Genomic DNA, 15,040 nt, shown 5'->3' with positions numbered 1-15,040 from the left:
ATGTCTTTGTGAAGTGTTATTTTCAAACTTTGAAAATTAATTTTCTATATAATCTCTGTAAAATGTAGTTTAAGAAAATATCAGGATTTGTTCATCTGTTTACTCACTGGGCTAACTAGCTGTAGATGTTGGAGTAAACTGGATGCTGGGCCCTATGCAGTTTCTTGGGTGAGATACAGAGAAGAGGGGAATACTGTCTTTGCCTTAATACAACGTATAATAAGGGGTACAGACATTGCTGTGGGGACATGGAAGAGGGAGCAACTGAGTACTCGTGCATGCACGTAAGATTTTCAGACGATTGAGGATCTCCAGCAATCCGTCCTTGGATTGGCATACCTGGCTACAGTTAGAAGCAGAGGAAGGTGATGATCAGAATGCCAACCTTCCTGTTGCTGATTACTTCCTCTCCTTTGTTTACCGCTCTATCCTACTTCAGGTGGTACGAAATCCTTTCACCAGATCTTAAGCCTGTTCATAAAATAACAGGAAAGCCCTAGGTCTGTTTCAGCATGACAGGGAATCCCCTGAGGTGCTAACTTCCTTGGGGAAACTAACACACCCATGCCTCTGGGGAATGCATTAGCTATTTCTTGAAGAAGGAAGAACCATGGCAGTCACTTTTATAGTTCTGTTTTGATTAGCTAGTCCTCAACATTTGTATATTTGATCTTTATGCAGACCTGAACTTTTGCACATTAGGTGTTGATTTGTAGAAGTGCCTTTTTAAAAAAATTTTATTTATTTTTTATTTATTTATTTATTTGACAGAGACACAGCGAGAGAGGGAACACAAGCAGGGGGAGTGGGAGAGGGAGAAGCAGGAGCAGGGAGCCCGATGTGGGGGCTCGATCCCAGGACCCCGGGATCATGACCTGAGCTGAAGGCAGGCGCTTAACGACTGAGCCACCCAGGCGCCCCTGTATAAGTGCCTTTTCGATGTTACTTTTGGACATCTGTGTATTAGGTGACAAGTGAACATCTGGAATTTATAGCATGATGGCGTTGTTTGCCAGCCAGTGTTTGATATTTGGAGTTATTACCATCCTTGTCTACATGGTAATTTTTGTGTAGTAACTTGAGTTTGAGTACCTTTTGTTCTCATTTAATGAAAATGAAGGCTAAAGTTCTAGTTATTAGCTTTGAGAAACATAAATCCCGTAAACTTAATGCCGTGTAGACAAAGATGGCATTGGTTAGGGGTGCTCAAGTGTCAGATCTTTAGTCTCGCCAATGTTCATTAGATCTACAGGTTTTTCAACTGGAATCAAAATGTTATGAAAGTTTTGGGAGGTGCTCCTGGGTGGCTCAGTCAGTTAAGTGTCCGACTCTTGATTTTTGCTCAGGTCATGATCTCAGGGTCGTGAGATTGAGCCCTCGCTCAGTACAGAGTCTTATTTGAGATCTCTCTCGCCCTCTTCCTTTGCCCCCTGCCTCCTTGTATGTGCATGTGCGTGCTCTCTCTCTAAAATAAATTAAAAAAAATTTTTTTTAGTTCTCTGAGATGGCACCCACCCCAAATAGTGTGTCAGCTTGATAGTTCACATGTTCAGTTTTAGCATATACTTTCAGGAGTGTATAAGAAAATAGAGGAGCTGTATGTATTGAATTTATAGACATTTTGTTTAGTTACTGTCATATTGAGTTTGAAATTATTTCAGTTATGTTCTGTTTTTTTCTATTTCCAGAGGAAAGTAAGAGCTGCTTTGTTCTTTGTATGCCAAATTTAGAATGTACAAATAATATTTCTATGAACATTAGAAGTGAAACTCTTGATAATCCATCCTAATAAAGGTCAGAGATTATGTTTTCAATACTAAGAAATTAAAAACCAATTTTTAAATATGGCATGTAATCAGAAAGATTTTACCACTGTCCCCAGCCTAAACTCCTTGCTGATTCATCGTCTGGGATGGCAGCTGTCAGCAAGCAGCTCCAAAAAACAAATTCACCGAGAGCCATATCATGGGAGGAGTGAGGGTTTCCCATCTAGGTCAGCCTAGGTTAAAATTCTGGCTCTGGGTCTGTAGATGGCCTTGTGCAGATCTTTATGATCCCGTGTCCTCGTCTGCAAAACAGATGCCTTTCTAGAATGAGCGGAAATGTAATAAAAGCATAATGCCCCAACACTCAGAAGAAGGTGATAGTGAGGATTGTTATTCCTGGAGAATACATTATATTCTCCGATAATGGAAGCTTCTCAGCATTACTATGTAATATTTTTTGTTTTTAGAATCAGAAGAAATTTGTCCAGCCTCCCTCCCCTCCCCCCGGAAGATACCATTTTCCAAATAGAAATGTTAATTGAATTTCAAAATTGTGAAATGGTATAAAGATAATAGGAGTGTTAGCATTAGCCCTAAGAGGAGGTGAGTGAAAAGTAAGGCAGGCATGGTCAACTTGTTAGAATGTGATGTAGAAAATAGAGTAATTGTTTTGTCAGAATATACTCCATAGGAATCAGGATGAGACCAGCTGGGGCTTTTATTTCCGTGAGGAAAAATGGACAAAGACTTGGAAAAGAGCAAGGCAGTCCACATGAACACCCACTTCGTAGGCATCTCTGCTGTGGCCTGCGCTTTCCTGTCCAGCAGAGAGCGGGCTTTGTGGAACCCTGCCTGCACGTGTGGAGAGGCACACTGTTGGTAGGGAAGGGCCTCACATGCTCTGTTAGGGAGTGTTATCCATGCGCGAACTTGAGAAAGCCAACTTTATTTGCTCTTGGCTTGAATCCCGCTTTGAGGATTATGATTTGAGTCTTCAAATCCTGTTGGGAATGAATTCTTTGCTGCTGCTGTCTTCATATTCTTCCTAGTGACTGTGACTTGAAGCCTCCTCAAATACCTGAAATACTCAGAAAACTCAGAGATAAAAATAGGACATTGGACTTGCCAACATGGAATTTTGCAGGAGGATTTTCCCCCTTAGAACAACAGTTTGGTGGCCTTTAAGTCTTTCATTTAGATTGTGTGAATTAGTGGAGGGAATCTTAGGTGAAGGAATCCAAGACTTAAGTAATCAGTCATTAAAGTATACTGGGATTTGTGGTGAGGAGATTTTAAAGAGTGTTTATCCTGAATGGCTTTTTTTTTTTTTTTGAAGTTGGATATTGATGGACAGATAGACTCTATTCATCTATTCCTGTCACCAAGGCAGGTGCACTTGCTTTTGGATATGTTAGCAGCTGTTGCTGGACCAGGCAAGTATGGCAATAGGCAACTCTGTTATTATTTTTGATTATTAAAAACTTTTTAGATTCTGTGATCCCTAGCTAGTTGCTTAAAGCTACTGCATAGCTCTGATTAATATTAAATAGTGGTAGTTCTGCATTGACTGTGGCATGAAGTTGCCGTTGGTATTGGACAAGTAGGTTTTGGGAGAGAGATGATTGATTAACTCCAAATTTAATTACTGTTTTGCTTTCCTTTCTATACTTGTAGAAAATTCTAGCAAAATAGGGTTAGCTAATAAAGATAGAAAAAACCGACCCATGCAGCAAGAAGAGGAATATCGAATTCAGATGGAATTAAACCGGTATTATTTGAGAAAAGATTCCCTCTCAGCAGGTGTATCTTCAGAGCAAAGCTTTTATGAGACAGAATCCGCTCGTACACCTTCTAGCCGTGGTAAGCGTCTGAAACGATTGACACTGGATTCCTACAACGTTATCATAGAGCAAAGTAAACTTAATTTGGCCGTTGTGAAATGGAGTTTAGTAATGAAAGAATGAAAGATCCGTGATCTAAGAAGGTTTAAATTTGTAAGTTGATCTGATGGCAGCATTACAGTGATGCACTGGCTCATGTATCTTTTTTTGAGTGTATAATCTCGTTTTGTAAATCATGACTTCTTTTTTATTCTAAGGACAGTCAATTTACAAAAATGTAGATTTACACAGATAAATTGGGGTAATTATTCATTTTGTCAAATTCTTACATGCTCGTATAATGATTTACGGTTAGAGGCCCTTAAATGGAACCTTTTTTTCCTACTCTTCCATCAATTACACATAAATACAGTCTTTACACAGTTTACTTTGCATTTTTACAGGTGTTTTAGAATGTTTAGCACTAATACCTTAACTAATAAGAATCCATTTAAGTATAGAATGTTGAACTAAATAAGTTTTAAAATCTACTCAAGAAATTTTGGTCATAACAAACTTCATTTGCATGAGAGTAAAACAACCTCCAGAAAGAAGTGAAATGTAAATAAAATTCTAAATAATACATTCAGGTTTTATTTTTATTTTTTTTAAAAGAGTTGTATTCATACGAAACCAGAGATTGCAAGATCTTTATACTATTTTAAAGTTGGATTTTAACTTCTAAATTGTCATATGACACTTAAAAATATACCACGTAGTACTGCAAATCTTACATTAAAAAAAAAACAAACAAAAAGCAAGTTCACCAGTAGGATAGCATAACGTTTTGTTAACTTGTATTTGGTTGAGTTTTTACTATCTTGGATCCTCACAAATTACCCCATCAGAAGTAATGTAAATTGTAGGGCATCACTGTACTTCAGATAATCTGAAGAATATTATATTAATGTATGTTAACTTAATTTAAAGACATGAATTATACAATTGACAAGGTTTAATTCTGTCTAGAAGAAGAAGTTTTCTTCTCCATGGCTGATATGGACATGTCCCATAGTCTCTCTTCTCTTCCACCTCTGGGAGACCCTCCAAATATGGACCTTGAGTTGTCATTAACTAGTACATATACAAATACTCCAGCAGGATCTCCATTAAGTGCTACTGTGGTAAAGTATTTAAATTTTGTTCTATTCTTGAAAAGTGGCTTCTGAAATTCTACACTTTATTCATGTGATTTAAAAAAATTCTTTTACAGCTTCAGCCAACGTGGGGAGATTTCCTTGAACATCATAAAGAACAACCAGTAAGAGGGTCCACATTGCCATCCAACCTAGTTCACCCACCAAATTTACAGAAGACTTGTAAGTAGTGTAAGACACTTACGGTAGTTTTCCACTGGAATTTATTTATTTTATTATTTTTTAAAGATTTTATTTATTTATTTGACAAAGAGAGACACAGCAAGAGAGGGAACACAAGCAGGGGGAGTGGGAGAGGGAGAAGCAGGTTTCCCATGGAGTAGGGAGCCCGATGCGGGGCTTGATCCCAGGACCCTGGGATCCTGACCTGAGCTGAAGGCAGATGCTTAACAACTGAGCCACCCAGGCACCCCTTCCACTGGCATTAAAAAAAAAAAAAAAAAAAGAAAAAAAAATTAAGTTGTTTCTTTCTAGAAAATGCCATTCTTCTGCTGCTTTTCTTTCCCCTCATACATTTTTTTTTGAGCTAGGCCATTTAACAAAGTTTAGAAAGAAAATGTGAAGCATGGTTGAACAACTCAACCATGAAGTATTTTAGAATACTTGCCAATTCACTGTAGTCTTTGTGTATTTAAGTATCTTTAGTAAAAAGTACACTGTAAGTTTCATATTATTGTAGTTTAGGAGTCTCAGTCAACCATCAATACTTGTTCCATTGTTTACACTTTCCTTGAAAGAGAACCTCAGGTCTCTTCTCCACAAAATTTAATTGAAATAGACACAAGGCTTAAAAGAAAATTTGGTGAGCAGCTTTTGGGTTAATCTGCAACTTTTCCGATACAGTTTTATTAATGCAAAACTTTTGTTCATGTTTCTTTTTGATGCTTCAAGTATCAAGGATCCTGAATATCAAATGCAGAAAGATAACAGTTTATCTTACTTGTTTAATATCAAATATCATTCAGACTGTTGGGTGTTCACCTGCTTTTTAAAACTAACACATGAGTAAATGCTTTATAATTTTGATATAATGGATTGTTTTTAAGTATTAAATTTTATGTATATAATTTTAACCCATGTGTTTCAGCTCTCCCGTCTAGATCTGTTTCAGTGGATGAATCCAGGCCTGAACTTATTTTTAGACTAGCTGTGGGAACCCTTTCCATCTCTGTGCTTCACATCGATCCTTTATCTCCACCTGAAACATCACTGAACCTTAATCCATTGACGCCTTTGGCGATAGCATTCTTTACCTGTATAGAAAAGATTGACCCAGCAAGATTTTCAACAGATGATTTTAAGTCTTTCCGAGCAGTATTTGCGGAAGCTTGCAAACATGATCACCTTAGGTAAATTCTCTCGTGTTTATTAATGATGCTTGAAAAAGAACCAGATGGGGACTTTTTTATTTGCCTAACTCTGTTTTTCTGATTCGCATTTTATTTGTAAATGAGGGAATGAGTGAGGTTTTCTTGCAGTGCTACAAAAATGTTTACCATAGAATCTTTTATTCAGCTTACTTGGCATGCAAAACTATTTACATATAAGATTGAGATAATCTGGAGTTTTCTCTGTTCTTGACAATTTTTTTTTAAGATTTTTTTTTTTTAATTCATTAGAGAGCACAAGTGAGAACATGAACAGGTGGGAGGGGCAGAGGGAGAGGGAGAAGCAGACTCTCTGCTGAGCTGGGTGCCCAGTGCGGGACTCGATCTCAGGACCCCAGGATCATGACCTGAGCTGAAGGCAGACGCTTAACCCACTGAGCCACCCAGGTGCCCTTGACAAGTTTTTTTGGACCACATTTTGCTGATTAAAATATTGACACCATTATAATCATAAAAATAGTTCTTATTGTCACTGGCTCAGTGGAGATGGCAGTGGTGGTGAGAGTGGAGTGAGCTAATGAGAAGGGACGTGGAACAACATGACCCGCATGCCACTGTCTGTGGGGTGGGGAAGGGTACCAAGGCTGATCCTGAGCCCGGATGCTACACTTTCAATTTCTGCTTTAAAAAGTTAAAGCCATCCGGGGGCATGTGGGTGGCTCAGGTGGTTAAGTGTCCAACTCTTGATCTCAGCTCAGGTCTTGATCTCAGGGTCGTGAGCTCAGGCCCCAAATTGGGCTCCACGCTGGGCATGGAGCCTACTTAAAAACAATAACAAAACTTCATTAAAAAAAAAAAAAAAAATTAAAGCCGTTCACATAGCCAGTGATCCTTTCATGGGTTGAGTCCTAATGAATGAGGAGATAATTAAATTTGTAAGTATAATATTGTTAATATGTAAACATTGCTCATCTTAATGTGAAAGTTATCTTTCGATCATATTTTATACAACAGTTTAGGCACATATTAATATTTTTAGGAAAGTTTGGCCTTTTAATTTTGATTTTTTTTTTTGAAGTATTAAAATTAATATACAGAGTAGTTTTTATACCTAGCTAAAGAGACTCTACAAGTTAGGGCCATAGTATTTATAATTAGACTGTAAAAACATTTTGACAAGGTTTCAAATGTCTGCCAGTAGGAAATAAAAGCAGCAAAAATAGGAAGACAACTTTCACTTGAGATCCACGGACTGAAGGTTTTAAAATATTGCATGAGGCTTCTAAATAATTTTAAGAATCTACTGTATATATTTTGAAAGATTTTTGTCCGCTGCAGTGTAAATTTTAAAATATTAAAGAAGGGAGGGCAGGGTTGGGAAATAAATATATCCTGGCTAATTTCCTATCAGAAATTGCTTTCTTATCTCAGGGAATGGGAAATTTGAAGCAGTCTTTCTGGTTTTAATACCCTTAGGAATATTATTATATATTAGAATATGAACTTCATTAACACTTGTGTACTATTCTTTGACACATTCGTTAACCTAGAAGTATATGAATACTCTTAAATGTTTCATTTTCTGTAATAGATTTATAGGTACTGGCATCAAAGTGTCCTATGAACAAAGACAAAGATCAGCTTCCCGATATTTTAGTACTGATATGTCCATTGGGCAAATGGAACTTTTGGAATGCTTGTTTCCAACTGATTCTCATTCTGTTCCTCCTCACTACACAGAGGTAAATGCTAGATACTTTGTCTTTAGGATCATTCTTTAAATCTACCTTGCTTTTAAAGAGTTGTATTAATAGCAATGATTTTATTAAAAAAAAAAGCATAGGAAGCCATTAGAGGAAGGAAGTGTGCATGTGTACGCATTTGTATTTCGTTGAAACATTTTAAAGTATGGCATTCAAGGTCATTGTAAGAGTCTGTTAGAATTTTTTAGAGTTGACTTGTTTTAGAGTGGCAGACAGATTATGGGACAGATGACTTTATTTCCCTAATTTTCCAAGCACTATTAATTTCAGAAGTCTGTTAAACAAATACTGAATACCTGCAGTGTGCTAGTAAGCACTGTTCAAGACAAGCACAGTGTCTTTTGTTTATTTATTATTAGTCTGATTTTTTTTTCCAATTCTAAAAGTGTGTGCTAGAGAAACTTTTCAAAGTTATCAAGATAACATTTATTGCTGTTAACTTTGCCCTTGTACATTATTTTATTTTCAAAGTACTTTCTTGGGCGTTAATTCACTTGAATTCTCATGTACCTTCTGCAGACGAGATACTAAGTATCACAGAAATTAACTTGTCTTAAGATTTACATTGCTTGTGAATGACCAAAATGAAATGTAAAATGAGCTTTCCTGATTTCAAAAAAGTCTTTCCACCACTAGCACCTCTGTTAATTCATGGGATGTATTACAGTTCAATATCTTACATTTATTTTTGTCTTTGTTTGTAAGCTTTTAATGTTCCATTCCAAAGAACGAACTGATTCCCATCCGCCTGTGTGTCTTCAGCTTCATTATAAGCATTCTGAGAATAAAGGACCCCAGGTAAGAAGCCTTATTGTGTGATACCACCTATAAATTTTCATTTGATATGTATTTTGTCACAATCATACAGTTTCCACTAAATTTTATAGTACTGTTAGTGATCATATTAATGTTTTTCCTTTTTTTTTTTTAAAGGGTAATCAAGCAAGACTTAGTTCTGTTCCTCAGAAGGCAGAATTACAAATTAAGTTAAATCCTGTGTTTTGTGAGCTGGATATCAGTATTGTGGACAGGTTAAATTCTTTGCTTCAACCACAGAAGCTTACTACGGTAGAAATGATGGCATCGCACATGTATACTTCATACAATAAACATACTAGTCTGGTAAGTATTCAGAACATTACAAATACTAATCCTAATTATAGCTAGCTAATGGGCTTATTGGGATCATTTCTGAGCTTAAGTATCCTTAATGGATTAAGTAGCATATATTAAAACAGCATTATTCATAATGAAAAGATGGAGACTTTTATGTCTAGATGGTAGGCTAGCTGAATAAGGTTTGCTAATATATTGAGTGAAATTTTATGTGGCCATTTTGAATGATGGTTATAAAGATGGTGTAGCCGCATGAAGAAAGCTCATGAAGGAGTATTAAGAGAAAAAGTGAAACATATTATTCCACAGAAACTTTTATCACAACTGTGTAAATAAAATTGAGGTATAGAGAAAGAATGGATAGAAATATACCAGTTGGTAGCACTGATTATGTTAGAGCATAGAACTGGATTTCCTTTCCCTCTCTGTGTTTATTTGAATTTTGTAAGTTGCGATTATAATATCTGTAGAAAATTTATTCACACATTTAGTAAACTACCTGATCTACCTATAAAATGTAGCCCATATATTGTAAGGTACACTTTTGAAAGTGGGAACATAATTTATAGCATTGTGTTATTGAGCATCACATTAGGTCACTTTACTTAGATCTGTCTGGTGCATGGTGTCTTTTCTAAGCAGTTTAAGTAAGTCACATTTGCAAGAAATCTGTGAGGAATCTTCGGCTGGAACTGGGGGGCTCTTGGACCAGGAACAGATAGAGAAAACTTTGGTTAAAAGAAAAGGGAGGAGGTGTTTTTCTACTTGTTTCTCCCTTAATTAGTGGTGGGTAGTCACATTAAATCAGCATTTTTTATTTATTGTTGTCACCAATTACTAGTTATTTCAAGTTCTGTGGGGCTAGTGTGCATATTTACTGTTAGCCATAGATGTGCTGGGATGATGGTTAATCTCTTGGGTTATTTTTGCTGAGAGTGGGGGTTAGTGTTACAAAGTCCAAGAGCGGGGAGAGAGAAAATAGGTGTGCTAAAAATCCCAGTCCAGGGTAAGAAAGGAACTCCCTAATCCAGGAGGTGTTGGACACTGATTCATGAAGTGGAGTGTTACCACCTGCAGTGTACTCTGGGCTAAAGCTTTAGAAGCTTCATTACGTTTTAGAAAAACAAAAAACAAACAGAAATAGACTTTTATCTGAAGGGCATGTTCTTTTTTTTTTTTTTTTTAAGATTTTATTTATTTATTTGACAGAGACACAGCGAGAGAGGGAACACAAGCAGGGGGAGTGGGAGAGGGAGAAGCAGGCTTCCCGCTGAGCAGGGAGCCCGATGCGGGGCTCGATCCCAGGACCGTGGGATCATGACCTGGGCCAAAGGCAGATGCTTAAGGACTGAGCCACCCAGGTGCCCCTGAAGGGCATGTTCTTTGACCCTTTTGCTATAACATGGCTTTGAGTAGAGGGTGCATATGTGTCTTGGTTTCTTTTTTTTTAAAATTTATTTATTTGAGAGAGAGAATGAGAGAGAGAGAGAGAGCACATGAGAGGAGGGAGGGTCAGAGGGAGAAGCAGACTCCCCGCCGAGCAGGGAGCCCGATGCGGGACTCGATCCCGGGACCCCAGGATCATGACCTGAGCCGAAGGCAGTCGCTTAACCAACTGAGCCACCCAGGCGCCCTGTCTTGGTTTCTAAGGGCTGTTTGATGGACTCATACCCTTGGGTTGGATGGGAGCTCACAGTGAGTCATTGGTGAATATTTAGAACTTGGGCTGTGCCAGGCTCTAGGCTTAGTCCTGGAAATACAAAGTCACGTCAGGGACGGGCCCTTGCACTTGGCATGACCTGTCTTATTTCACATCAAGTCTTTAAAGGAGCATGTTGGAGATAAATCCTTCAAACTGAATGTTGAGTTGGTTTTTAGCTGTACTGGACTTATTGATAACCTAATTTAATGCTGGTGGTTTTAGTCTTCAGTAACGTGTGTCCATCTAGCTCCTGTGTCTTCACTTCGGTTTGGTTTTTATTTTGATTGATTGATTTTGACTTATTTGGTTGAACTTTTGCCAGTTATTTGAAGTTTTATCAGTAACGATTACATTATAGAATTTCATTACACTAAATATGGTAGTAGTTAATTTGAATTGTATTTTAGTTCATTATACTGAATGAGGAAATAGTGATTATGCATATTGTAATGTTGAATATTACTGTCATTTATGTTTACCTAATTTGATGTTTTGACATATTTTTGATATTTTGTGTTTTAGCACAAGGCTTTCACTGAAGTATTTCTGGATGATTCACATAATCCTGCAAATTGTCGGGTGTCAGTGCAAGTGGCCACACCGGCGTTAAACCTTTCTGTTCGCTTCCCAATACCTGATCTTCGGTCAGATCAAGAAAGAGGACCGTGGTTTAAGAAGTCGCTTCAAAAGGAGATCCTTCATTTAGCATTCACAGACCTGGAATTTAAGACTGAATTTGTAGGAGGATCAACCCCAGAACAAATTAAATTGGAACTTACCTTTAGAGAATTAGTTGGTAAGATTGAACATGCCTATAAGAGCCAGAGCAGAAACAAACTACTACTCAAGCAAACATCACGAAAAAGTCTATGGCTGCCCCCAATATAGACAGCGTTAGAAAGCAAGAGTAATGGCTTTTTTCCAATATTGTATACCAATATGTGATAGAATTACTAAGCATGATTATTCACTTTATTAAAATACTTTTCTGCAGGGAGTATAGTGCTGTAGCTTACTTTTTTTTAAAGATTTTATTTGAGAGGGAGAGGGAGGGAAGGAGAGAGAGAGAGAATGAGAGAGAGAGCACCAGCAGGGGAGAGGGAGAGGAAGAGGAAGAAGCAGGCTTCCTGCTGAGCAGGGAGCCCAATGCAGGGCTTGATCCCAGAACCCTGAGATCAGGACCTGACCCGAAGGCAGACGCTTAACCAATTGAGCCAACCCAGACGCTCCTTTAACTACATTTTTATTGCCACCTGACTACTTACTTTTTGTAGGGCTGAAAGTAACCAGAATTTCTTGAGTGCCACTCTGTGTTAGGTACTGTACTAAGCACTTCACACGTTACTGCTTTCCTTTCATCGTCATGGTTATGGTAGGCTTATTAATAATTTCCAGTTATTTTTTATCATTTATAAGTGAGGAATCCATAGACTTAAGAAGAGGTACCTTCCAAGACTGTGTGGTAGTAAATGGCAGAATCAAGATTCCAACCGAAGTCTCACACTTGAGCTTTCAATCATCATACTAATCTTTGGTGACTTTCCTTTGTAAAACCTATTGACAGTTTTTCTGTATTTGCTTTTGTCATCTAACAGAATATGTATTGACTTAGGGTGAACCAGGTGTATGAGGACCTCTGGAAGATTCTGACGTTTTATTCTGTGGTTCATAAACAACCTGCCTCTGCCACTTCACCCTCTCTAACCACACCCTCCCTGTGCCACCATATCCTGCTCCTCCATCTCAGGGAATAGGCTGCAAAGTTTTTTTCCCTTGTTCTGAGTTTTACACATCTTTACAGAGATTTACAATTGACTTGCTGATTATGACTTCATGAAAGGGCCTTTAGGGGTTGTCTGATCTTCTCTTATCTACAGTGGGAAGAAACTCATTATTCTGGAGGAAAGTCTTTCTTTGTAAAATGGACTGAAAAAGCATGCATAGGATTATTGTGAATGGAAGTAATTCTTACAGTGCTTGGTACAAAACATTTAGGAAATACAGTTATTATCTCTATGTTCCTAGATTAAGTGCATAAACTTTTATGTAGAATGAGCATTCAGTGGCAGTAAGTGGCAACTGCCGAATTTACTATGTCATGATTATGTACCTGACACATTACACTTGGTACCTAAGAATTTGAGTTTGAACAGAAAACATCATCATTATCTGCTCCTCCTGTCTCCCCACATGTACCCATGCAATAGGAACAAAAGAATGAGTGCTATGCAACTTAATGTTGCACTATGTCCCTGATTTAGGAGATCTTTGCTTATGTTAGGAGGAAACTATCTTTTCTTTCAGCACTTGGGAAGAAATGCATTTTAGTTAATCAGTCTTGTTTTATTAGGGTCATTCCAGGAAGATAAAGGAGAACCATCTATTAAGTTTTTCCATGTGTCTAGTGGAGTAGATGGAGATACAGCATCATCAGATGACTTTGACTGGCCACGGTGAGTTAGCAGGTGTATATGGTAGACATTTAATGAGATCCTTTCAAAAAAAATGCTGTGGTACTTTTTTTTTTTTTAAAGATTTATTTTTTAGGGGGGGAGCAGGGGCAGAGGGAGAGGGAGAGAGAATCTTAAGCAGACTCCACGTGCTGAGCTGGAGCCCCACACAGGGCTTGATCACAGGACCCTGAGATCATGACCTGGACCAAAACCGGCAGTCAGTTGCTTAACCGATTGCGCTACCCAGGTGCCCCTGCTGTAGTACTTTTAATCGGCATTTTGGCTATTAATTTAAACTAAACATACTCAGCCCTGATGAGAGAACGCAGAGAAAGATGGACAAATTAAATTGAAAAATCCATATTGAGTGTACTACTCTATGAAAGGTATGTGTCAATACTGTGAGAGATGGAGGTATAAAATGTGTTCCCTGGTCTCAAGTTACCCCGTTTAATTAGAAGCACAAAAGAATTATTAACCATTTAAAAAAATAGTTCAGAGCTACAGTAGAAGAGTTATATGGCATCATTTGGTTAGTTGTTAAGTGAATTTTATAGTCCGTGATTGCTTTAGGACACTGTTTTTCTTTTTTGCTTTTTTTTTTGTAAAGATTTTATTTATTTATTTGACAGAGAGAGACAGCGAGAGAGGGAACACAGGCAGGGGGAGTGGGAGAGGGAGAAGCAGGCTTCCCGTTGAGCAGGGAGCCCGATGCGGGGCTGGATACCAGGACCCTGGGATCATGACCTGAGCCTAAGGCAGACGCTTAATGACTGAGCCACCCAGGCGCCCCTAGGACACTGTTTTTCAAATCTGGGCTTTTACAAAACTTTTACAAAATACTCAGGGGCCCCACCCTGAGATTTTGGGATAGAGCCTGGGCATCAGGATAGTCTAAAAATTACAGCAGGTGATTCCAGTGTGCAGGTGGATGTTAAGAACCACTGCTTCAGGATTTCTTAGAAGAATTAATAAAGTATATTTATTAGAGATTATTAATTATTAACATTTGTTAATTACTCATTATAATATACTGTAACAAGACTATTAATTTAATAGCCTGATAGTGGGCTTGGATATATTTAAAAGGACTTAGTTTACTTGAAATTACTTTTTATTATATTGAAAACTGAATATTTGATATCTGAGAATTAAAGTGACCTTTTTTTGTGCCATTTTCCTGCCAGCCTTTTTTACACCTGCCCCTGTGTATCAGTCCTAGCAGGCTCTTAGGATAGGTGTGATCAGGACGTGCTTGATAATGAGTGGTTTAGTGCATGAGTTTTCATCATAAATGGATCTACTTCAGTTAATTTGGAAGCACAAGTTACATTTAGATGTCTATAAATTAGGAAACAGTCACGATTGTTCATTAACAGGAGCCAACTGGCACCACTTAACTAAGGGGAAAAACACGTCGTAGATGCCCCACAGAGGTTTGGTTTGAGGGCACCAGGCCTCCTCAGGACAGTGTTGGGAAGGAAACTGCAAAGCCTTTGCTAGTGATGTGCATGGAGTAGGAAAGCGGGGGCCCAGGGCGTGGGCTCCTTTACTTCAGGTTTGTAGCTTCAATACAGCAACAAGGCAAGCCTTTTGTTATTGAAATTCCTGAAGGAAAATGCTACTTTGTTGTTGCAGTTCTAAGTTATTCTCTTGGGAGTCTTTGTTTTTCCATTTGAATAATTTCTATGATAGAAGGTCTCTTAGGTGTGCAATATTCTGTAATAGCACAACAGACCCCAGAAGCATTTGGTTTCATGAAAATAAATAGAATTGTTAGGTAACATTTGTCGGCTATTGATGAAATTGAAAGATAATCTTTTGTCCTCACAAGGTCAGATTTTCAGTTAGCCAAGTATGAAGTGTTAATAGCCT

General features: G+C 37.9%; 1 protein-coding gene across 4 annotated transcripts in view; it reads left to right on the top strand.

Annotated features, from left to right (window-relative positions):
• The window catches only part of ATG2B (autophagy related 2B), a 79,887-nt gene that overhangs the window by 26,023 nt on the left and 38,824 nt on the right, over positions 1–15,040 (top strand). For 3 of the 4 annotated variants that reach the window (XM_032405880.1, XM_032405877.1, XM_032405878.1), the window contains exons 7-16: positions 3,103–3,199; positions 3,441–3,626; positions 4,616–4,770; positions 4,860–4,965; positions 5,891–6,152; positions 7,723–7,873; positions 8,600–8,692; positions 8,828–9,016; positions 11,235–11,508; positions 13,063–13,165. In XM_032405880.1, coding sequence (XP_032261771.1) covers positions 3,103–3,199; positions 3,441–3,626; positions 4,616–4,770; positions 4,860–4,965; positions 5,891–6,152; positions 7,723–7,873; positions 8,600–8,692; positions 8,828–9,016; positions 11,235–11,508; positions 13,063–13,165 — 1,616 coding nt within the window. The remainder of the gene's footprint in view (positions 1–3,102; positions 3,200–3,440; positions 3,627–4,615; positions 4,771–4,859; positions 4,966–5,890; positions 6,153–7,722; positions 7,874–8,599; positions 8,693–8,827; positions 9,017–11,234; positions 11,509–13,062; positions 13,166–15,040) is intronic. The other variant, XM_032405879.1, reaches the window with a different exon arrangement.

This window comes from Phoca vitulina, unplaced genomic scaffold (genome assembly GCF_004348235.1).
Source record: "Phoca vitulina isolate PV1807 unplaced genomic scaffold, GSC_HSeal_1.0 scaffold7, whole genome shotgun sequence".
Taxonomy (NCBI): domain Eukaryota; kingdom Metazoa; phylum Chordata; class Mammalia; order Carnivora; family Phocidae; genus Phoca; species Phoca vitulina.
Note: the sequence above shows the minus strand (reverse complement) of the source record. Positions and strands in the feature narration are given on the sequence as shown.